The sequence below is a fragment of the Giraffa tippelskirchi genome, chromosome 5 (assembly GCF_054371585.1).
Source record: "Giraffa tippelskirchi isolate mGirTip1 chromosome 5, T2T-mGirTip1v1.2.pri, whole genome shotgun sequence".
Lineage (NCBI taxonomy): Eukaryota > Metazoa > Chordata > Mammalia > Artiodactyla > Giraffidae > Giraffa > Giraffa tippelskirchi.
Genome location: NC_137279.1, coordinates 145,533,868 through 145,558,093, shown reverse-complemented (window position 1 = coordinate 145,558,093; position 24,226 = coordinate 145,533,868). Strand labels below are relative to the sequence as shown.

At 38.5% G+C, this 24,226-nt stretch overlaps 1 protein-coding gene and 1 pseudogene across 22 annotated transcripts in view; both read right to left on the bottom strand.

Moving 5' to 3' along the window:
- Positions 1 to 24,226, bottom strand: part of SLC44A5 (solute carrier family 44 member 5) — a 471,569-nt gene that overhangs the window by 154,574 nt on the left and 292,769 nt on the right. For 20 of the 22 annotated variants that reach the window (XM_081490175.1, XM_081490170.1, XM_081490185.1 and 17 more), the window contains one exon: positions 16,719 to 16,767. The exons of the other annotated variants lie outside the window; for them this stretch is intronic. In XM_081490175.1, the coding sequence (XP_081346301.1) occupies positions 16,719 to 16,767 (49 nt within the window). The remainder of the gene's footprint in view (positions 1 to 16,718; positions 16,768 to 24,226) is intronic. 22 annotated transcript variants of the gene reach the window in all.
- LOC145505538 (uncharacterized protein C14orf119 homolog) lies at positions 4,337 to 4,721 on the bottom strand (annotated as a pseudogene).

Sequence of the window (24,226 nt, the reverse complement as noted above, 5' to 3'; positions counted from 1 at the left end):
AGGAGATAGTGAAGGACAGGGAAGCCTGGCATGCTGCAGTCCATGGGGTTGCAAAGAGTCGAACATGACCTGGCAACTGAACAACAACAACATGATTGAAACTGTTATTTATCATGTATTATCTGTTATATTCAGCTCTCCTTGGCAGCACTCATGGCTTAATTGAGGAGCTAGCCAAGCAAACAACTGATTACAACACAGTGTTATAAGCACACAGAGTACTCTGAGAGCAGCAAGGATAAGGAAGTACTTCTCAGAAGAGAAAACTTACACATTTTTCTATTAGACTTAACATTCTTTCTATCTTCCCTTGTATTTAGATACTTTTTTAGTTAAAAGAAATATATCAATATTTAAAAGAGCTTCATAAGTATATTTCTGACTCTTTACTGAATACTCTTACCTGGAGAGGCCATAGGCATTTCAAAACTCAACATTTCAAAAACTAAATTAGCTGTCTTCTCTGCTCTTCATAACCATTCTGGCTCTTCCTCATGTGTTCCCTACCTTCATGAATATAACTGTAATCCATTCAGTTATTAGTACAGTCATGCCAGACCCTCTCTTCCACCCTCAGCATACAATCAGTCCTAAAGCCTTGTAGATTTTTGCCTTCTTATTACCTCTCAGATTTCTTCTTTTCCAGAGGCACTGCCTCAGTCTAGGTTTTAATCATTTGTCAGCTAGATAACTGAAAATTCATCTAAATGGTATCCTACCTTTGTTTCAACTAGTTTCTCTTCTTTCCAGGATACCCATGGCTTTGAAGCTAGGATAATAGTTCATTTAGTCATTCACCAGACACATATTATATGTCAGGGACTTTTCTAACCATAGGGAATACACTGATGAACAAAACATTCAAGGTTCTTGCTGCTCACAAACCTGATCTTTTAAACAGGATATTAATTGTGAGAAAAAAATGAATAAAGAAATTTTCAATAGTGTTGAATACTATAAAGAAAGTAGAATTAAATGATGTTGTAGATAGTGACTGGAAGACTGGGTTGTCATGAAGGGCTCTTGGGCAATGGCAGTTAAAAGCTGGATGACAAGAGGTAGCTATTCATGCAAAGGTCTGGGCTCAAAGTATTTCAGTCAGTGTACCCAGGATGGCTTCAAGTTTAAAATCTTTAAAAAATGAGAAGAAGGCAAGCATGGCTACAATAAAAGGATGAGAGAGAGAAAGAGTGGTACAGGATGATATAAGTGAGTCATACAGAGGGCACTCATGTAGGACACGAGTTTCAGTTTAATTTACACAGTATAGAAAGCTATTGAAAATGTATTAAGGAGAAGAGCTATGATTAATTCATGATTTGAAAGCTCACTCAAGATTTTTTATGTAGAATGGATTATAGAAAAACAAGGAAAGAAAACAGATCATTCTAGAGTCTAGTGCTAAAGTATAAGTCGGATATATGGTGCTATGGATGATGGTAACTGTGAAAAAGAAAAGTAGGTATTTTGGGGATATATTTTGGAGCTAAAGCCAATAAGATTTTCTGATGCATTGAATGTGAGAAACGGGGGGAGGATGGGAAGAGAAAGCCAAGAACCTGTAACTTGAGTAACAGCGTGAGGATACTGGTGTCACTTTCTGAAATGGAAAAGACTGATGGAGGAGATTTTAGAGCTTTCAAGTGCAAGTAAGAATCAAGAGTTCTGTTTGGCCAAATTAAGTTTGAATAAGTACCATGAATTCAAATACAGAAGTCAAACAGGCAGTTGAATAAAGAAATATAAAGGTCAACGGAAGATTCATTGCTAGAGATATAAAGTTTGGGAGTCACCGACATGTAGATAATATTTAAAGTCATTGACCTAGTGTAAAAGTAGACTAGAGAAGAGTGAAGGATGAGGACCAAGGCACTCTCATACTTGGAGATCAAGTAGGGGTTAAGGACACAGAAAAGGAAACTAAAAAGGAAGTAGTGATGAGGTGCAAGAAGCATCAGGTGAGTATGATGTCAAGGAAACCAAGAGAAAAGACTATTTCAAAAAGGAGAGAGTGGTCACACCAGTCAGAATGGCCATCATTAAAAAGTCTACAAGTAACAAATGCTGGAGAGGGTATGGAGAAAAGGGAACCCTCCTACATTGTTGGTGGGAATATAAGTTGGTATAGCCATATGGGGGCTTCCCTGGTGGCACTGGTGGTAAAGAATCTTCCTGCAATGCAGAAGACATAAGAGATGTAGATTCAATCCCTGGATCAGGAAGATCTCCTGGAGGAGGCCATGGTGACCCACTCCAACATTCTGGCCTCGAGAATTCCATGAACAGAGGAAACTGGCAGGCTATATACAGTCCATGGGGTCCCAAAGGGTTGGACATGACTGAAGCAACTTAGCACCCATGCAGCCAGTATGGAATTTCCTCAGAAAACTAAAAATAGAATTACCATATGATCTAGCAATCCTGCTCCTGAGAACATACCTGGAAAAAACTATAATTCAAAAAGATACCGCTATGTTCATAGCAGCACTGTTCACAATAGCCAAATACGAAAACAACCTAAATGTCCATCGACAGATGAATGGACAAAGAAAATGTGGTACATATATAACAGAATACTAGTCAGCCATAAAAAAGAATGAAATATTGCAGCAACATAGATTCAACTAGAGATTATCATACTAAGGGTAGTAAGTCAGAAAGAGAAAGACAAATACTGCATGATATCACTTATATGTGGAATCTAAAACATGGCACAAATAAACCTATCTACAAAATAGAAACAGGCTCATAGACATAGAGAACACACTTGTGGTTGCCAAGGTTGTGGGGGAGCGAGAGGATGGACTGAGAGTTTGGGGTTTGTGGATACAAACTATTATATTTAGAATGGATAATCAATAAAGTCCTAATGTATAGCACAGGAAATTATACTCAGAATCCTATGATAAACCATAATGGAAAACATATTTTTAAAATGTATATCTATATGTATAACTGAGTCACAGCAGAGATTGGCACAACACTATAAATCAACTATACTTAAAAAAATAAAAAATGAAAGTAGCAAGAGTAGTCACTATGTCAAATGCTGCTGTAAAATTAAAATAAAAGATGTTGCCCACTATACTTGGCATGATGGAAGTCATTGGTGACCTTTTCAAAATCAGTTTGAGGAGAGCTGTAAATAAATCTGTACTGGAGAGAATGTGACAAAGGGGAGAAAGAAGAAATGACAAATAGAGACAACTGAAGCAAATCTAACCATGCAACTCCCCTGACCTGAAACTAACACAGCATTGTTAATCAACTATACTCCAATATAAAATAAAATTAAAAAAAAAAGCAGAAGCTTGCCATTCATCTCACACCCTTTAGAATAAAGGTCAAACTCCATGCCTTCTGATATACAATGCTCTTCAGTATCTGGGTTCTTGCAACCTAAGCAATTTTATCTCCCAACCATACTCTCCCTCCTACTACTGTAAATACTTGTAATACTCTAACATGAGTCAAGCAAAGTCTCTTCCTCCATATGCATCTCTGGGTTACTCCTTGCCCTTTCCTACATAAAGAAAAACTCTTATACATCCTTCAGTCCTCTTCAAGAATGACCATATCAGGCAAGCAGTGCCACTCCCTTCCACATGATTTACTCTCTCCTTAGAGCTTCCATTGCAACCTGAATGTCTACATAGTGTTTACCTCACTACACTGCAGTCTTCTTTCTTTCTGAAAATTCATTCTTTATTTTAATATAAAAAATAAACCCTTCAACCTTAAAGAATGTCACTTGTTTTCATATTGTTGTAGAGAACACTTATAAGATAGAAGCATCTGTGAAATCCAAAGATTTCACATATACTTTAGAAAAAGTATTGTTGGATTCAAACAAACATCACTGTAGAGAAACAAACATCTCTATCTCCTCATTTTTCCATAATATTACTAAATCATCACTAGGAAAGCTGGTAATGGGGATGTCACATAATTATGCCAACATTTGGTAATGACAATGAAATCAGCCATCCCAATCCAGCCAAATTATAAAAACATGACCTTTAGTAAGATCATGACTTTGTACTCCCTTCTCTTATTTATAGAGCACAAGGGCTCTACTTGATACCCCATGGGCCAATAGTAGACTTGAGTTATAATGTGTAGATTCCTTTTGGTTATAGTTGCAGAAGAAGTTTTGAAATTCTTGATGATTTGACATCTCTTGGAAAGAAGTAAGCTAGGAGGCAGACTGCTGATCTGGATTTGCTCAGATGGACACCATTCCCAGATCTTTAAGTGATACATCCAAAGTTCTCTGAGTAAAGTTGTGGCCATGACCTCACTAGCTCTGGTTATCTTCTTTGATTTTTAATGCCGATCATTCTTTACCAGCTGTAGCAGCCACTGCTTGGTAAAATTCTGCCACGAAGTCTGGCTCACTGACCTCCAGCTGCCTGAGAAATTCATTGCATTCCTGCTCAACCCAGCCTCAAAACCACTGATCCCAAAGATGCAGCTGGCACTCAAAGATACAAGGTGGTCGGTTTGCTCTAGACTTTACAGCAACAGCTGTAATTTTCCAGGTGCTGTAGAAAATATTCACGCTGAGGACCTGACCAGCTAGCAAGACAATGAAGAATACACTTCATCTCCCCAATGTAAGACATTGGGGGAGGGGAAGAGTTAGAAACATTTTCTGGTACTGAGGGTACGGTAGAAGGGAATGACAGCGGCATCAAAGAGGAAGATGATTCCGGCGGCATCCTCCCCTTTTTTCTCACAGGGCACCCGGAGACCATCACAAGAGTGTTTAGATTCCAACTGTCACCGCCACTTACACGTTTCTACATTGCAGTCTTTGCTTTGATTACGACACTCCTCTCCCCTCACTCTATGACACAAACATAGGCAACAGAATAAGAATAAACTGTGGAGTTTAGGAGCATTTCTAGGAGATCTGTGTCCCTGGTACTGGATATAGATCTTGTACAGAGCAGTGTTCTCCTAATGCTTCCTAAACAAAAGCTTCTAAGAATACAAGTTTCATTGTCAATTTCTTAAAATTCTTCAATGTCTTTTCTCAGCCTATAGAATAAAATACCAAACACACGGATATGTTGAATAAGTCCTTGATGATTTTGCTCATTGTTACCTCTTCAGCATCATTTCTCTCCACCTCATCCTGATCTTCACACACTGGGTGTACACCAAACCATTTCCAGGACAGGACAGTTTTTCTCAGGTTTCTGTACGCTGAGGTGTGCTGCCAACTTTTCTTGGAATATCTTTAAGAACCAGCTCAAGGGTCCCCTCTCCTCTTAGGTTTTTCCAGACTCACCTCTCCCTACTCCTAGCACACTAGACACTCTTCATTTCCCATGCCTGGGCTGGTAACTCTGTTATTGCACTCATCACATTTATCCTTTTATCATCTTCTCTTCCTACTAGATTGCAAGCTCTGTTGAACAGGAACTTTGCTCAGTTCATCTTTGTACTTCTAGCAACCAGTACATTGCCTGACACATAACAAGCACACAGTTAATGAATACTTTTCTTTAAATCCTTTGATTTAAAGGTGGTTTCAAGGTTTAATATTATCTTTTAGATTGATTATTTTCATTATTAGGAATAATTTATAGGTGGTGACTCTTTAAAGTGAAAAAACATTAATAAAGAACAAATTCACTTATTGAGGAATACAAGGGATAGGCTATGAATTTCAAGGATGTCTGTTAGTCCACATCTTCCTGTGGAATAGAGTCACAATGATAAATAACTGATCACATTAGACCATTTGCTCCAATCAACATGAGGCAAATAAATGCCAAGTTAAAGCACATTTTCAATTCATATTTGCATTCTGAAGAATTAGCCATTCAGGGAAATTATTTGTTTTTATTTCCTTCCACATTTTGAGACTACTTAAAAGTTTTCAAAGGAGTGATAAGAGATAGAGTTTTTACTTCAAACTGTTTTACAAGTCAAAATGATTTTGAAACTTGTTCAGATATTTTTACAACATGGGACCTACATTTTTTATTGATCTTTGTGTACTTTTTTCAATGAACTTTTCCTCACATTTTCCCTTGATGATGGACCCCACTTCTAGACATTTAAGTTCCCTCTACAGTGACAAGAGGGCTTCCCAAGCGGCTCAGTGGTAAAGAATCTGCCTACCAATGCAGGAGACGCAGGTTCGATCCCTGGGTTGGGAAGATCCCCTGAAGAAGGAAATGGCTACCCACTCCAGTATTCTTTCCTAAGAAATCCCATGGACAGAGGAGCCTGGTGGGCTACAGTCCATGGGGGTCACAAAAGAAGTTGGACACTACTTAGCAACTTAACAACAAGAATAGTGACAAGACAATTACTTCAAAAAGAATAAAAAGTTCATGAGGACTGCATAAGCTTAGGAGACAGCATTGTGTTATCACAATAATTGAAGTTGTCTACTTAATAATGGCACTTTAGAAATTACAAAAGCTTTTGTTGAGTATCAACAGAGCTATATGCATATATCACAAAGCCCAGAAGCTGAACTCTTCCTTCTCTGCTTTGGCATTAAAAGTTGAATCATAAAGACAGGAAGAAGTCTAAGACAATATAGTAGAGAGACCCTGAACTCATCTCCTCCCATGAACACACCCAATTTCCACCTATACACAAAGCAACTCATCCTGAGGTTGACTGAACAGCTCTACAAATAGAAGGACCACGTAGAAATTGGTAGGAAAGACAGGGAAACACTATACACAGAAACCTCACCCTTGACCACATGACCTGCAACAGGGGCAGATATTATTGAGGGACCTGAATGCAGACTTATCCACCCTGAGACACAGCAAAAATATAAAATAAAAACAATAAACATACTACTTTAAAGGGCACTTAGATTATATGGAAAGAAATCAATTTACTAACCTTAGAGCTTCTGCTAAACTGGCAGAAAACCACTGGAACTCTCTCTAATATGAGAGGAACTGGAAAGTGCCATTGTTTGAATCACTTCCAGAACTCTCCATGGTCCACAGCCATCCCGGCTCCAGCCATCCTACCAAGATGGCCTCAATATGGCACACCCAGGGACTACCCCCAGCCAGAGTCTGCTCCTATTCTAGCTACTCCACCAAGGCAGATTCAGGATTGCCTCCAACTCATGCTCACCCTAACTCCTGCCAACCTGCCAAGGCAAACTTGGCACAACATACCTTGAGATTTCACCCAACTCACACCTCCTCCAGCTCCAGTTAGCCTGCCAAAGCTAGCAGGTGCAAACAGTCTACACAGTAGATAGTCCCATATAAGGCCACTCCTTCAGACTAGGAGAGGTAGATATTTTGCATAATTCATAGAAACAAATGCCAAGAGTCACACAAAATGAAGAAACAGAGAAATACTTTCTAAGTGAAAGAACAAAATAAAACCCTAGGGAAAATCCTAATGAAACAGAGGTAAGTGTTTTACCTGACATAGAATACAAAGAAATGATCATAAGGATGCTCAGTATACTTAGAAGAGAAATGGAGAAATACAGTGAGATCTTCAAAGAAGACTTTGAAAATACAAGACAGAACCAATCAGAGCTGATGAATACAATAACTGAAAAAGAGAATCAATAGCAGATTAGATAATCCAAAAGAATAGATCAGCTACATGGAAGAGAGAATAGTGGAAATCATCCAATCAGAAAAGCAAAGAGAAGAAAGATTTTTTTTTAAATAAAGGGAATTTAAGGGACTTCTAGAGAAACATCAACCATACTAATATTTGCACTATAGAGGTCCAAGAAAAATAAGAGAGAGAAAGGGGAAGAATACTTGTTTGAAAACATAATGGCTGAAAACTTCCCTATTCTAGGGAAAGAAAGAGACATTCAGGTATAGGAAACCTAGAGAGTCCCAAACAAGATGAACCTAAAATGATTCACACCAAGGCATATTATAATTAAGGAAGCAAAAGATGGCATCTCAAAGACAGCAAAAGAAAAACAAGCAATTCCATACAAGGAAAACCCCATAAGGCTATTAGCTGATTTTTAAGCAGAAACTTAACAGATCAGAAGAGAATGGCAGGATACATGTAAAGTGCTGAAAGAAAAAATAATTACAGTCCAAAATACTCTATCTGGCAAAGTTACAGAATTCAGAATTAAAGTGAGAAATAAAGAGTTTCCCAGTCAAACTAAAATAAAGTTCATCACCACCAAACTGAACTTACAAGAAATGCTAAAGGATTTCCTTTAAGTGGAAAAGATCACAAAGGAAAGTTTTAAATATATGAAAAAATAACCTCACTTGTAAAGGCAAATATATAGGAACGGTATGAGATCAGCTGCTTGAAAAGCTAGACTGAAAGTTAAAAGACAAAAGCAGTGCAATCAACCACAATGAGTAGCCCAAAAGATACTCAAAATTAAAAGATTTAAAATATGATGTCAGAAACATAAAATGTGAGGGGGGTAAAAATGCAATGCTTTCAGATGCCTTCAAACTTAAGAATATCAGCTTAAAATAGATGACCATGTATACAAGTTCGTGTATAGCACCTCATGGTTAAACCAGAAACTTAACGATACACAAAAATAAAGAGAAAGGAATCCAAACATACCACTAAAAGAATACATAAAACCGTAGGGAAGTAACCAAGAGAAGATGAGAACAGAGAAGAGCTACAAAAGCAACCAGGAAACAACTAACAAAATGGCAATTAGTATATATCTACCAATAATTACTTTAAATGCAAATGAATTAAATTCTCCAGTCAAAAGATATAGGGTAAGTTAATGCATTAAGAAAAAGACTCATCTAATATGTCACTACAGGGGACTCAACTCAGCTCTAAAGACATAGAGAGAGAGTGAAAGTGAAGGGATACAAAAAGATATTCCATGCAAATGGAAACAAAAAGAAAGCTGGGGGAGTAATACCCGTATCAGACAAAATAGTCTTTTGTAAAAGACTTTAACTAGAGACAAAACGGGTATTACATAATGATAAAGGGGTCAAAACAACAAAAGAATAAAACATATAATAACATTTATACACCCAACAAAGGAGCACCTGAATATGTAAAGCAAAATATATACAGATGTAAAGAAAGACACAATAATACAAAGCAGTTCTACTTACACCAGTAGATCATCCATACAGAAAATCAATAGGAAAATACTATGAACAGGCAGATTCTTTACTGTCTGAGCCACCAGGGAAGCCCTATAAACAGTTGCCAGATGCTATCTAAGTGGATAACTTAGAAGAAAGGGACACATTCCTAGAAACATAAAATCTTCCAAGATTTCCAAGACTCTATTTTCAGAATAAATAGAAAATTTGAATAGACCTATCACTAGTAATGTTATTGAGTCAGTAATTTAAAAAATAACTCTCAACAAACAAAGGTCACAGGACCAGATGGCTTCACAGGGGAATTCTACAAAACATTTGAAGAAGAGTTATCTATTTTTCTTAAACTATTCCAGAATATTGACGAAAAGGGAATACTTTTGAATTTATTCTATGAGTCCAGCACTACCCTGAATCAAAATCAGATAGACACACAAACACAGAGAAAATTACAGACAAATATCTCTGATAAACACAGAAGCAGAAAGCCTCAAAAAAAATTTAGCAAACTGAATGCAACAATACATTACAGTAGAATTTATTCCAGGAATTGAAGGATGGTGCAGTAGCTGCAATCAATGTGACACATTAACAAAATAAATGATGAAAGTCATATGATCATATTAATATATACAGAAAAAAATTTTGACAAAATTCAACATCAATTTATGACAAACACTCTTGACAAAGTGTGACTAGAGGGAACATACCTCAACATAATAGAAGCCACATATGACAAATCCACATCCAACATTATGCTTAACAGTAAAAACATGGAAGATTTTCTTCTAAGATCAAGAACAAGACAAGGATGCCCAGTCTCACAACTTCATTCAACGTGGCATTGGGGAGTCTAGCCAGACAAGAAAAAAGGAATAAAAAACAACCTGGAGGGGTAGGATGGGGTGTGACGTGTGAGGGAGGTTTAAGAGGGAGGGTACATATATACACCTATGGTTGATTTTTGTCGATGTATGACAGAAACCAAGACAATATTATAAAGCAATTATCTTCCAATTTAAAATAAATACATTTTAAAAGAGGGGGAAAAGGCATTCAAATTAGAAGGGAAGCAATTAAACTATTACTATCTGCAGATAACATGACTACGTATAGAACACACTAAGACTCCACCAAAACACAATTATAACTATTGAAAGAGTTCAGTAAAGTTGCAGGATAGAAGTTTAATGGACAGAAATTTGTTGCTTTTCTGTACACTAATAATGAAATATTAGAAATGAAGAAAACAATCCACTCAATGTTGCATTGACAAATAAAATACCTAGGAATAAATTTAACATAGGAAGTAAAACATCATTACTCTGAGAACTATAAGACATTGATAAAAGAAATTGAAGATGACACAAATAAATGGAAAGACACTGTGCTCATAGAGTGTAAGAATTAATATTGTTGAAATGTCCATATTACCCAAAGCAATCCATAGATTCAGTGCAATCCCTTTTGAAATACCTATAGCATTTTTCAAAGAACTAGAACAAATTTCTAAAATTTGTATGGAATCACAAAAGACCCCAAAGAGCCAAAACAATCCTGAGAAATAAGCAAGCTGGAGGTATCACAGTCCCTGATTTCAAACTGTACTACACAGCTATAGTCACTAGAACAGCATGATACTGGCACAAAAGCTGACATACAGATGAATGGAACAGAATAGAGAGCTCAGAAGTAAACCCACTCTAATATGACCAATTAACTTACAATAAAGGATGCAAGAATGTACAATGGAGAGAAACAGTCTCTTCAATAAACAGTGTTGGAAAAACCAGATAACTAATTGCAAAAAAATCCAACTAGACAACTTCTCATACCATAAACAAATTAAACTCAAATGGATTAAAAATTTAAATGAAAGATATGAAACCAGAAAACTCCTAGAAGAAAACATAAGCAGTAACCTCTTTGATACTGGTCTTAGCATATCTTTTTGGATATATCTCCAAATATCCCATGGCAACAAAAGCAAAAATAATATGACTAGTTCAAACTAAAGAGTTTTTGCACAGTGAAGAAAACCACCAACAAAATGAAAATGCAACCTACTAAATTGGAGAAGATATTTGCAAACAATATATGTGATAAGGAGTTGATATCCAAAATATATAAATAACTCATACTATTCAATATCAAAAAATGAACAACCTGACTTAAAAATCAGTAGAAGACATGAATGGACATTTTCCCAAAAAAGTAAGATGGTCAACAAGCACCTGAAAAGGTACTCAACATCACTAATCATCAGGAAAATGCAAATCAAAACTACAATGAGGTATCACCTTACACCTGTCAGGATGGCTTTATCAAAAAGACAGGAAACAATAAAAACTGGCAAGGATGTATGAGAAAAGGGAAACCTGGTGAACTATCACTAGAAATATAAATTAGTACAGCCACTTTGGAAAATAGTATGGAGGTTCCTTTAAAAACTAAAAATAGGGCTTCCCTGATGGTCCAGTGGTTAAGTATCTGACTGCTAATGTGGAGGGCACATGAGTTCAATCCCTGGTCTCGAAAGATCCCACATGTCATGGGGCAACTAAGCCCATGTGCCACAACCACTGAGCCAGTACTCTAGACCCTGCAAGCTGCAACTACTGAGCCCATGTGCCACAACCACTAAAGCCCATGCTCCACAACAAGAGAAGTAACCACAATAAGTAGCCTGCACATTGCAGCTAGAAGATAGCCCCCTCATGATGAAGCTAGGGAAAGCCTGTGTGCAGCAACAAAGATCCAGCACAGCCAAAAATAAAAATGAATAAATAACTAAATGTAAAAACAAAACTAAAAACAGAAGTACCATATGATTCAGCAATTCCACTTCAAGGTATTTATCAGAGGAAAATGAAAACACTAGTTCAAAAAGATATATGCAGCCTATGTTCATTGTAGTACTATTTACAATAGCCAAGATATGGAAACAATCTAAGTATCCATCAATATATGAATGGATAAAGAAGATGTGGTGTGGTGTGGTATAGTGTATGTGTTAATGGAATATTACTCAGCCATAAAAAAGTGAAATCTCGCCATTTGTGACAGTACTATAAACATAGAAGGTGCTATGCTAAGTGAAATAAGTTAGAGAAAAACAAATACCATATGATTTCATTTATATGTGGAATCTAAGAAACAAAATAAAGGAACAAACAAAACAGAAACAGACTCATAAATACAGAGAACAAACTGAGAGTTACCAGAGGGGAGAGACATGGGAGGACAGACAAATGGTGAAGGGAATTAACAAGGTACAAACCTCCAGTTACAAATAACTCACAGGAATATAATATATACATAGGAAATAGAGTCAATAATATTTTAACAATTTTCCATGGTGACAGATGGTAACTAGCATAACGAATAAAAAATATCAAATCACTATGTTGTATGCCTGAAACTAATATAATATTGTATGCTAATTACAGTAAGCAAAAATATTGAATCACAGAGTCACAGAGTTTCAAGAATGGAAAGGACTCAGAGGTCATTTAGTGCAACTCCTTTATATGAATGAATCCCCTTCACAACATTCATAATAAATGCCCCTTCAGTCTCTCCTTAAATCCCTTCATGAGAGTGAATTTAACCTTCCCCCAGTGCCTGTCTCTTGAGAAACCTGTATGTAGGTCAGGAAGCAACAGTTAGAACTGGACATGGAACAACAGACTGGTTCCAAATAGGAAAAGGAGTACGTCAAGGCTGTATATTGTCACCCTGCTTATTTAACTTATATGCAGAGTACATCATGAGAAACACTGGGCTGGAAGAAATACAAGCTGGAATCAAGATTGTCGGGAGAAATATCAATAACCTCAGATATGCAATTGACATCACCCTTATGGCAGAAAGCGAAGAAGAACTAAAGAGCCTCTTGATGAAAGTCAAAGAGGAGAGTGAAAACGTTGGCTTAAAGCTCAACATTCAGAAAACCAAGATCACGGCACCTGGTCCCATCACTTCATGGGAAATAGATGGGGAAACAATGGAAACAGTGTCAGACTTTATTTTTTTGGGCTCCAAAATCACTGCTGATGGTGATTGCAGCCATGAAATTAAAAGACACGTACTCCTTGGAAGGAAAGTTATGACCAACCTAGATAGCATATTTAAAAGCAGAGAGATTACTTTGCCAACAAAGGTCCGTCTAGTCAAGGCTATGGTTTTTCCAGTAGTCATGTATGGATGTGAGAGTTGGACTATAAAGAAAGCTGAGCGCTGAAGATTTGATGCTTTTGAACTGTGGTGTTGGAGAAGACTCTTGAGAGTCCCTTGGACTGCAAGAAGATCCAATCAGTCCATCCTAAAGGAGATCAGCCCTGGGTGTTCATTGGAAGGAGTGATGTTGAAGCTGAAACTCCAATACTTTGGCCACCTCACGTGAAGAGTTGACTCATTGGAAAAGACCCTAATGCTTGGAAGGATTGGGGGCAGGAGGAGAAGGGGACGACAGAGGATGTGATGGCTGGATGGCATCACCGACTCGATGGACATGGGTTTGGGTATACTCTGGGAGTTGGTGCTGGACAGGGAGGCCTGGTGTGCTGTGGTTCACGGGGTTGCAAAGAGTTGGACACGACTGAGCGACTGAACTGAACTGAGTGCCTCAGGTAAAAATAAGCACATCTTATTACATTCCAGACAGATTTTGTGCCATTTATAATAATAGTTATTTTTAGCATTGTGAAACCTATCAATTTGATTAGTATGAGTCACAGGTCCTTCATCTACTTTGTTTATAGAGAAGGAGAAAAGTCAATTATGGAACAGTCAAGGTTTTCATTTCTATTTACCTGTCTGCCTATAAGCTGCTTCTTTCAAGAGTGAATATTCTGACTTTGTGAAATGACTTAAAACTGGATGCAACAGCATTATTAAAATAGAAATAGAAATTCAAAATCCTGAAAAGAAATGCTCGACTCAAAGGCTAATGTAGTTGCTGGCACTGAAATTAAATTATCAGTGGGCTTTCTATAAGTCAGGACAAAAGGAGAAACAGCAGATTACAGTTCTCTTTATATAACAGAAGAAAAGTATACCAACTTTCCATTAAATGAAAATTTTTCTTAGTTCTAAAATTGTAAGAGATATTTCTCAACATAGCAGCTTGTAAAAGAGATTTATTTCTGTTTTCTATGTGCATTCATTTTTGCCCTCTACTGTACTGCCAAGAATACTGCTAAACATCCCTCAAACTTTTACAAAAATCTCAGAACCTCAATCCAATGCTAAAATTCTGTTGAATATAGGGGACAAAGCACAGGCTGGTTAACTACTTTTCCAAAGAGGACTATCAAAAACATTGTGGAACTTCCCTTGGGGTCCAGTGGTAAGAATCTGCCTTCTAATATCGGGGACTCAGGTTTGATACCTGGTTGGGGAACTAAGATCCCACACACTAAGCAACTAAGCCTGCGTGCTGCAACTAAGACCCAATGCAGCCAAATAAACATTTCTTCAAGAACTGTTGTTTGTTGTCAACATTATGGGACATTAGCTTCCATATATGCCCAATTCTTATCTTAGTTAATGTTGTTTAGTCACTAAGTCATGTTTGACTCTTTGTGACCCCTTGGACTGTAGCCCACCAGGCTCCTTCTGTCCATGGGATTTCCCAGGCAAGAATACTAGAGTGGGTTGCCATTTCCTTCTCCAGGGGATCTTCTTGACCCAGGATCAAAATCCTGCATTGGCAGGTGGATTCTTTACCACTGAGCCAGCCAGGAAGTCCCTCTTATCTAAGTAGGTGGGGACAAATGAGAAACCAAGTTAATCTCTTCCATGGAATTACCATCATTCCTTCACTTCTCTTGGAAACAACTACAGTTGGGTGATCACTGGGCACAAAATGATGACCTTGTGAACTGAAGAGTTATACAGAACATGGTGAATGGTGAGCAGACAGTGCTGTAAAGGTCTACTGGAATATCTGATAAGACTTGGGATCTCTCAAAAAGAAACTGACATTATGTAAGTAACATGTTATTAAAGCTGGCTTTGATGCAGAGGTATTGTGAAGAAGGTGGGGTTTCTCACTTGCTCTTGAAAGACCCAACTATTTTCCCAGAAAATGCATTATAAACCTCTGTATCTGAAAAGTTACCAATGAGCAAACTGTGTCTTTCTATAGTTAAGCCCTCAAGGTTTTACAATACTTCTCTCCATTCTTAGACTAAAGAATTAGGGTGTGGGGGGGTATACACAATGATTATTTCACCTTTGAAGGCTTTTTTGGTGCTAAAACATCACAAAAGGCCCTTAGCAAAAATAGATTACTTTCCTCACAGTGATCATCACAGTGCTTTAGACTTTACCTGGACTACCTGGTTCTACCAGTACATTCTAAATAACTGAAAACAGATTTTAACCTCCTTCCCCACACCTACAGTCGGTCAGACCAAGCTCTGCTTTCTTCTCTATGGCTAGAAAAGGCATTAACTCTAATCTGTATTTCATCTGTGTAAATTTGGCAGCTCCCTTATTATCATTGTTTTTGTTTCTACTGTTGAATCTGGATTATATCTAGAGATCTCTTGAGGTCAATAAGCTAGATGCCATTCATACAAATTAGTTACTATAAAATGAATGCAAGTACAATAAAAGTAACCTCTATATCAAATGAGGCCGTTTGTACACTGGTCAATAAAATGTATTCATGGTGTTACCATGGAGAGAATGAGAGAGATTTCAGACTTACTCTAAAGAGGGCATAGGCACATCTTTGAATGAGTGACTCAAACAAATGACTTGGCTTCTTACAGAATTAGAATAAATTAGATACACATTTGTTTAAAGCTAGGATATTACAGAGACATAACTGTAATGCTAATATACATGCTGGCAAGTGCAACTAAGGACGCTGATCATTATTTCACATCACAGTTTATTATGACATGCAACTGCCAGAAATCAAGTCAATGCTAAGCAAAAAAAACAGCTACCCACAGCATAATTTTCTCTTCATTTTTAGCCATTCTACCCTGCAAGCTCCCTTTTTGATTAGCAGGAAACCTGAGAATAGAGGGTAGAAAATAATAATAAAAGAAGCCTGTGAATTATTGGATAATTTTTAAATGCCATGCCACCTTGCAGGAGAAACACCAGTTGAGAAGCAGTTATTTCCCTAGAGCAGTTTAAAATACCCTAAAGCGTACGTGTGGCATTGGTGAATGGATGACTCTGAGAAGGCACTCTGCTTTGGGAGGCTGAGTGGCAGAAATACCCTGTGTGGAAGAAGTTGGCATAGCAACTCTGCATTTGCAGTGGTGAATCACACAGTAAACAGGTGCATAAAACAACTACTGGAATGTGTCTACTTCTCTACAAAGTGGTTAAATCTTGTAAAGCAGTTTTTTGCTTCTCTTTTCAAGAAACACAAACTCTTCAGTCTAATAAATTGAGGCAGTTAGTTTGCTGAATAGGAGAGGTTATTCATGACTCATGGGAAGATTTATTCCCCGTACTTACCCTGTATAAATAAGGGGACGTTTATGCTAAAAATAAATCATTTCCTTCTCATAGTAGACACAATTCTCCGTTGACCGGAAAATGATATTAAAAAAAAATAAGCTTTCTGTGTTTGTTAACAAATGCATTCCAGAGAAAAGAACTGCTTACCTGTTGACAACGGGTCCTCTGAAATGCGGATCATATGCCCTTGGATTACCTGCATTTAAAATAAAGAACTTTCTAAGCATGTAAGCCAATGAAATGGCAAATAAATATACAGAAAATATGAATAAAGAAAAATTCAAATCTTAGCCAGTCCATTGCTTAGTGCAGTGTTGAACTCATTCTTTGGTCCAGTGAAATATCAGTTATACCTTGGATACAGCTGTCAATAATTTTCCCTCTCTCCAGCTAGAAGCAAGTCTGGAAAGAGTTGTTAAGCACCATATTCTTAGGCACACTGTGTACATATCTCCCACTGTTCTGAGCAGCAACATTATAGATCACAGCCATGAGAGCAAAACTTGAAGCCCTTCCAGTCTGCAAAAACACATTCTACCATCTGCCATTTCCAAGTATTGCTGTGTACTTGTGAGGTGTACAGTGTAATAGAGATGTCTGCTTATCTCAGTTCTCCCTTTCCTCTCAGTACATGAAGCTTTCCTTTGAGAAATTGGAATACCAGTCACTACTGGTCTCTGCCATGTTGGCTATATGTTATGCAAAACTCATTATTATCTTTTACTATACAAATGTTATTTTTATTGCTTCTTATTGTTATTTTTTAGATCTACTGGCAGACTTCATACCATCTGAAGAAATGCCCTAGTCATTCACTGTTGTAACATGAATTGTCATATATTACCCTTGTCTTTAAACAATACAAAGTAGACACAGAATGGCCTTTTCCCCCACATGTACTGGGTACATCCAGTAACAAGTTCTGTAAAATCATTTCTGGCCAAAGGTTTATATTTTGCAGTTCTCAACCCCCTGACTCTTCTCCCCCCAACCAAAGGATTCCTGCTCCCTTCCTCTAGGCATTTGTTCCTATAAAAAGACCTGAATTAAAGACAGAATTTCAAAAGGGTCTGGAAAAAAGAGGCCTGTGTGTCAGCAATCTGACTCAGCCTGTACTCAATGGGGAAATTAGACCTGAGGACTCCGAAGCCTCTTCAGTGTAATCACAGGCTGAGGGCAGAACAACAGGAAGGAGAGGACAGACTTGGAACAGAAATCCAAGAGCCAGTCAGTCAGCAAGTATTCATAAAGCACCTGTTATACATTGAGAGCTCTGAGGGCATACAGAAGATATATAAAGAATGCTTCCTGTCTTGGAGACCTTACAGTTGGTGGGCAAGATTGACATACTGATTCATTCAACAAACATCTCTTGAGAATCTTTATATATCAGGTCTTGTCTTATAATACACAAGCAATGAATAGACTGTATAAAATAATAAAGTACTAAATTGTATGGTATCAGCCTGAAGTGTTACAAGAGTTCTGAGAAAGTAAGTTTCATTGAGGACTAGAGCAGTCAAGAGCGTTTCATTCAAGAAGTGAGATTTTTGTGAAAGATTGGAACAAAATAAAAGAGAAAAGAGAAACATTCTGAATGGGTAAAACTAGAATTCTGTTGAATTCAGTAACTACATATTGATCGCCCATTATGTGCTCTGCATTGAAAGAAGCACTGCAGGGAATACAGGGTTTAGTGAAACACAGTCTCTTTCTTCAACAGGCTAACAAAGTAGTGAGCAGGGAGAGAAATAAGAAAAGGACACAAGTCACAGAGAACAAGACAGAATATGATACCATAAGAGGGGGTACAAGGAAAGTATTAGGAGCATTCTAAGGAAGGAAAGGTCACATTCAGTTGAGATTAGTAAGGAAGGGTTCCTAGAGTCTTGGTATCTTGAGATGGACAAGTATGAAGTCACAGAGTTAGGAATGAACAGCAAGTGCATGGGGATGGTGAAAAGATCAGCCTGATTAGAGTCCTAGATAATCGGACAGAAGGAGAAAAACATAAAGCTAAATAGATAGTATGGAACCAGACTACCGAAAGCTGAAAAAACCAGGGACAGAAGGTGTTTTATACATCCTAGGCCACAGGGAGTCATAGCAGGATTTCTTTCTTTGCCTAGAACTAAAACTTAATGCAAAAAACAGTAGTTTCATCTTTCTCATGTGAAGATGAGCCATTTTGAGTCTAAATGTTACTTCATTCCCAGATCTCATGTGAGTTTTTCTTGTAACTTGAAAGGTAGGTAGCAATTTTAATCTGACTTTTCAGATGCTGGTTGTTCACAAGGACAAGTTATCTGAGGAAATACCCAGAGCTCAGAGCTGAGAAGGGCCAGTGCCCGCAGAATACACTTTGGGGATCCCCAGGACAGGGGAATGCTAGGCCTCAGCTTCTAGAATAAACCTTAGGTTTACCTTCATTATTTCAAGTTGTCACTTAGTTGGACAGGTCTCTTTCTGATACTTCCCTGGTGGCTCAGATGGTAAAGCACCTGCCTACAATGCGGGAGACCCGGGTTCAATCCCTGGGTTGGGAAAATCCCCTGGAGAAGGAAATGGCAACCCACTCCAGTACTCTTGCCTGGAGAATCCCAGGGGATGGAGGAGCTTGGTAGGCTACAGTCCATGGGGTCACAAAGAGTTGGACACGACTGAGCGACTTCACTTTCTTTCACATACAAATTCTGCATACTTACATCCCACATCTTTGGGCTCCAGGTTGGGTATTGACAGTCATGGACCTTGGGTCACAGAAGGATTTTGAACAAAGGAATGAAATGGTAGAAGCAGGGCTTCATTAAAGAATAATCTAGTGGCAGTATATAAGTGCTATCACAAAGTACAAAGTCAAGGGGACCAACTAGGAACCTATTGCAATAATAGAGGTGAAGTCATGTGAGCCCCACCCCAAATGGTTGTGCAAGTAATGAAAAGAGAGATTCATCAGTCATCACAGAGCAGTCGTGTGGCTTAGGGTTTAGGAGCAACAGTTCTGGAGTCAGACTGCCTGTTCTCTGTCACTTACTAGCCGTGACCCTAGACAGATCATATCACTTCTCTGAGTCTCAGTTTCCATACCTGTAAAGGGTTAGTCACTCAGTCATGTCCAACTCTTTGTGACCCCATGGACTATAGCCCTCTAGGCTCTTTTGTCCACGGGATTCTCCAGGCAAGAATACTGAAGTGGGTAGCCATTCCCTTCTCCAGGAGATCTTCCCAACCCAGGGATTGAACCCAGGTCTGCTGCATTGCAGGCAGATTCTTTACTGTCTGAGCCAACAGGAAATCCCATATATCTATAAATGGGGATGACAATAGTATCTATGCCATAAAGGTGTTATGAGGATTAAATGAATTAATACTTGTAAAAATGCTTAAAACAGTGGTTGACACTTGGTAAGCCCCTATGTATATTCACCCTTAGTCAGAATTACATGACAAAGATAAAAAGCACTTGAATGGTAAGACTTAGGGTGTGAAAGAGAGATGTCAAGACCAAATAAAGAGATTTCAGACTTAGAAATTGTGATTCTCAGTTACTTTGGGTCTTTTACCTCAGTTTAAGGTTGATATTATTAAAACAGTTGGGAACGTTACCAAATGGAAGAAACTGTAAAGTTGTTATGAGAAAAAGAGCATGAGGCTGATTCAGCTCATGGGGACATCTAATTGAAAGTCCAGTGTTCAACTTAAATCAAGAAACTGAAGTCTTATGGAGAAGGAGAGGAATGAACTGGGAATTTGATGATGGGGGATAAAAGATATAACATTTAGAATGGATAAACAACAAGGTCCTACTGTAAAGTGCAGGAAACTACATCCAATATCCTGGGATAAACCATAATGGAAAAGAATATTTTAAGAAAGAATGTATATATGTGTAAAACTGAGTTACTTTGCTATACAGCAGAGGTTGGCACAACATTGTAAATCAAATATACTTCAATAAAAAGTTTTTTTTAAAGAAATTGAAATCTGGGTCAAATCTTGAGATAAATACTTGGAAGTCGTAACTTTATCACATGAAAAGTAATAAATTCCATAAAGCACATCAGGATCTGTTGTTATAATGACAATAACAATATTTAATATGTTTTCAATCATTAAATGTTAAGCACTGTTCTAAGTGCTCTCAAGCATTATTTTGCTTACTTTGAAAAACAAATGTATTCTTTAGTTAGATTAGAAACTATTATTAGCCTCATTGTACATATGCAAAAATCCAGACATAGAGAGTCCAAGGTACCCACTGGCACCAACATGGTATATAACGGACCTGGGAGCCATAGTGCCTTATCTCACTGCAGCAAAACAGACTCCTCTGGTCATACCCTGCAAAGCCAGCATGGATTCCTACTCCAGGGGAAGTGAGTAGAATGCTTTCTGTTTGCTGCTGCTGCTGCTGCGTCGCTTCAGTTGTGTCCGACTCTGTGCGACCCCATAGACGGAAGCCCACCAGGCTCCGCTGTCCCTGGGATTCTCCAGGCAAGAACACTGGAGTGGGTTGCCATTTCCTTCTCCAATGCATGAAAGTGAAAAGTGAAAGTGAAGTCGCTCAGTCGTGTCTGACTCTTCGCGACCCCATGGACTGCAGCCTACCAGGCTCTTCTGTCCATGGGATTTTCCAGGCAAGAGTACTGGAGTGGGGTGCCATTGCCTTCTCCGCTTTTTGTTTGAGACAGCTGTAAATACTTCAGTTCTGACACAATTGTCAGCTTCTCCTTTTCTGACTGCCTTGTCTGCCTCTGCCTCATGGCAACAAATACATTTCAGGGTGTCTAGTCACCATTTCTCTGGGAACTGACTTCCTCTCTAATCCACAGGCATGGTCTCTAGCCACCTAGTTTCTCCCTTGTACCTGTTTCCTGGGATTCAGTGACTGGATCTGGTTTGGACATTACAACCAAACTAGGCCAGTCATTTCTGGTCACTCTATCCCAGGGATTAGAATTAGAATAGACAGTGAAAGATCAGAACTGAAAAATGTAAATCTTGAAGACCAGAGAAGCGGAGAAAGCAAGCTTTCAGAAAGAAATCACTGAAGCCAATGTATAAAAAGCAGCAAAGAGGGAAATCTTCATGGACTTCAGCTTCCTGTTCCAGTCCCTACCCGAGACATGGGTTGAGTTTTGTGTGATATATTATATCCTTACACTGAAATTCTTTATATTGCTTTTTGCTACTTCACATCTGTTAAAGGCAATCAAAGACTACCACTAATACACTCCCTCTTTTGACCTGACTTAAGGTTTCCACAACTCATTATAACAACATTTATTGTATTCTTGCAAGAAAAAGTTGGTAGGGATTTGAGGAAGAATTCTGGAGACTAAGTCTGCTTTCACAAATCTCAAGTGAAAATAAGAAATATAAGCTTAAGACTAAAATTTCAACGCCGGTGTTAAGAGCCATGACAGAGATGTGCAGAGGGTGCCATGGAGCCCAAGGGGATCATGAACAGATAGGTCTTTCCACCTCCTGACTGATGCTGAACTCGGGCTCTACTTTCCACCAGTACTCAGGCCCCTGTGCATTGACCTGGATAATGAACACTAGTGCTGATATTCTTGCTGGTTCAAGATTTCCACCCCCAAATTGGCTGAACAGCTAAAATACACCAAAACCATTTTATCCAGCCCCTCCACACCAAATACTATAATTCCAAAGGTCTGGGGTAGACTTGTCCTATCAGATAATTCAGATGCACAATCAGATTTGGAGACCACAAGGTCACCTGAGAGAATTTGGAAAATTCAGCAGTGGCCACAGGACTGGAAAAGGTCAGTTTTCATTCTAATCCCAAAGAAAGCCAATACCAAAGAATATTCAGACTACCATATGATTGCACTCATCTCACACGCCAGCAAAGTAATGCTCAAAATTCTCCAAGCCAGGCTTCAATAGTATGTGAACCGAGAACTTTAAGATGTTCAAGCTGGATTTAGAAAAGGCAGAAGAACCAGAGATCAAACTGCCAACATCTGCTGGATCATAGAAAGAGCAAGAGAGTTCCAGAAAAACATCTACTTCTGCTTTACTGACTACACCAAAGCTTTGACTGTGTGGATCACAACAAACTGTGGAAAATTCTTCAAGAGATGGGAATACCAGACCACCTGACCTGTCTCCTGAGAAATCTGTATGCAGGTCAAGAATCAACAGTTAGAACTGGACATGGAACAATGAACTGGTTCCAAATTGGGAAAGGAGTACATCAAGGCTGTATATTGTCACCCTGCTTATTTAACTTATATGCAGAATACATCATATGAAATGCTGGGCTGGATGAAGCACAAGCTGCAATCAAGATTGCCAGGAGAAATATCAATAATCTCAGAGATACAGATGACACAAACTTTATGGCAGAAAGCAAAGAAGAACTGAAGAGCCTCTTGATGAAAGTGAAAGAGGAGAATGAAAAAGTTGGCTTAAAACTCAACATTCAGAAAACTAAGATCATGGCATCTGGTCCCAATCACTTCATGGCAAATAGATGGGGAAACAATGGAAACAGTGAGAGACTTTATTTTCTGGGGCTCCAAAATCACTGCGGATGGTGACTACAGCCATGAAATTAAAAGACGCTTGCTCCTTGGAAGAAAAGCTATGACAAACCTAGACAGCATATTAAAAAGCAGAGATATGACTTTGCCAACAAAGATCCATCTAGTCAAAGCTATGGTTTTTCCAGTAGTTGTAGGAGACAAGAAGAATAAAAGAAAAGCAGGCCTCAGCAAGGGCCGCAAAAGAAATTTATAATTATTGATAAACTGGATGCTATAAGGCATGAGACTCTTGGAACAAGTCTAGAGGGAACAGTTAATAATCTTGAAAACAAGATATGACCCTGGGGTCGGAAAACTGACCCTAGACTGTTTCTCAACTGGCGTCTCAGAGTCACATGTTTTACGTATCTGGTGGAAAATCTATGGATAAGAATATTAGTCTTAGTTACTGATTTGTTATTGATTACTGTTTCCTAATTACTCAATGTTTAATGATCATTTTGTTCTTTGGTCCTGAAGGCTACATGAGTTATAGTTTAACTCCCCGCATATTCTTTCTTTCACAGCTGAAAGTATAATAAAGCTGGCTTGGATTCAGTTTCGGCACCTTCACCTTGGAGCGGCGTTGGTCCCCTGATCCTCGCTTTTCTCTGAATTCTTGTGTCTCGCTTCTCATTCTCCTGCCATATCGCGCTTTCGGAAACCCTGCTTGTCGAGCTGGTCTCAACAAGTAGTCATGTATGGATGTGAGAATTGGACCATAAAGAAAGCTGAGCACCAAAGAATTGATGCTTTTGAACTTTGCTGTTGGAGGAGACTCTTGAGAGTCTCTTGGACTTCAAAGAGATGAAACCAGTCCATCCTAAAGGAAATCAGTCCTGAATATTCATTGGAAGGACTGATGCTGAAGCTGAAGCTGCAATACTTTGGCCACCTGATGCAAAGAACTGACTCAATGGAAAACACCCTGATGGTGGGCAAGATTGAAGGCAGGAGGAGAAGGGGACAACAGAGGAAGAAATGGTTGGATGGCATCACCGACTTGATGGACATTTGAGCAGGCTACAGGAGTTGGTGACAGACACGGAAGCCTGGCGTGCTGCAGTCCATGGGGTCACAAAGAGTCGAACATGACTGAGC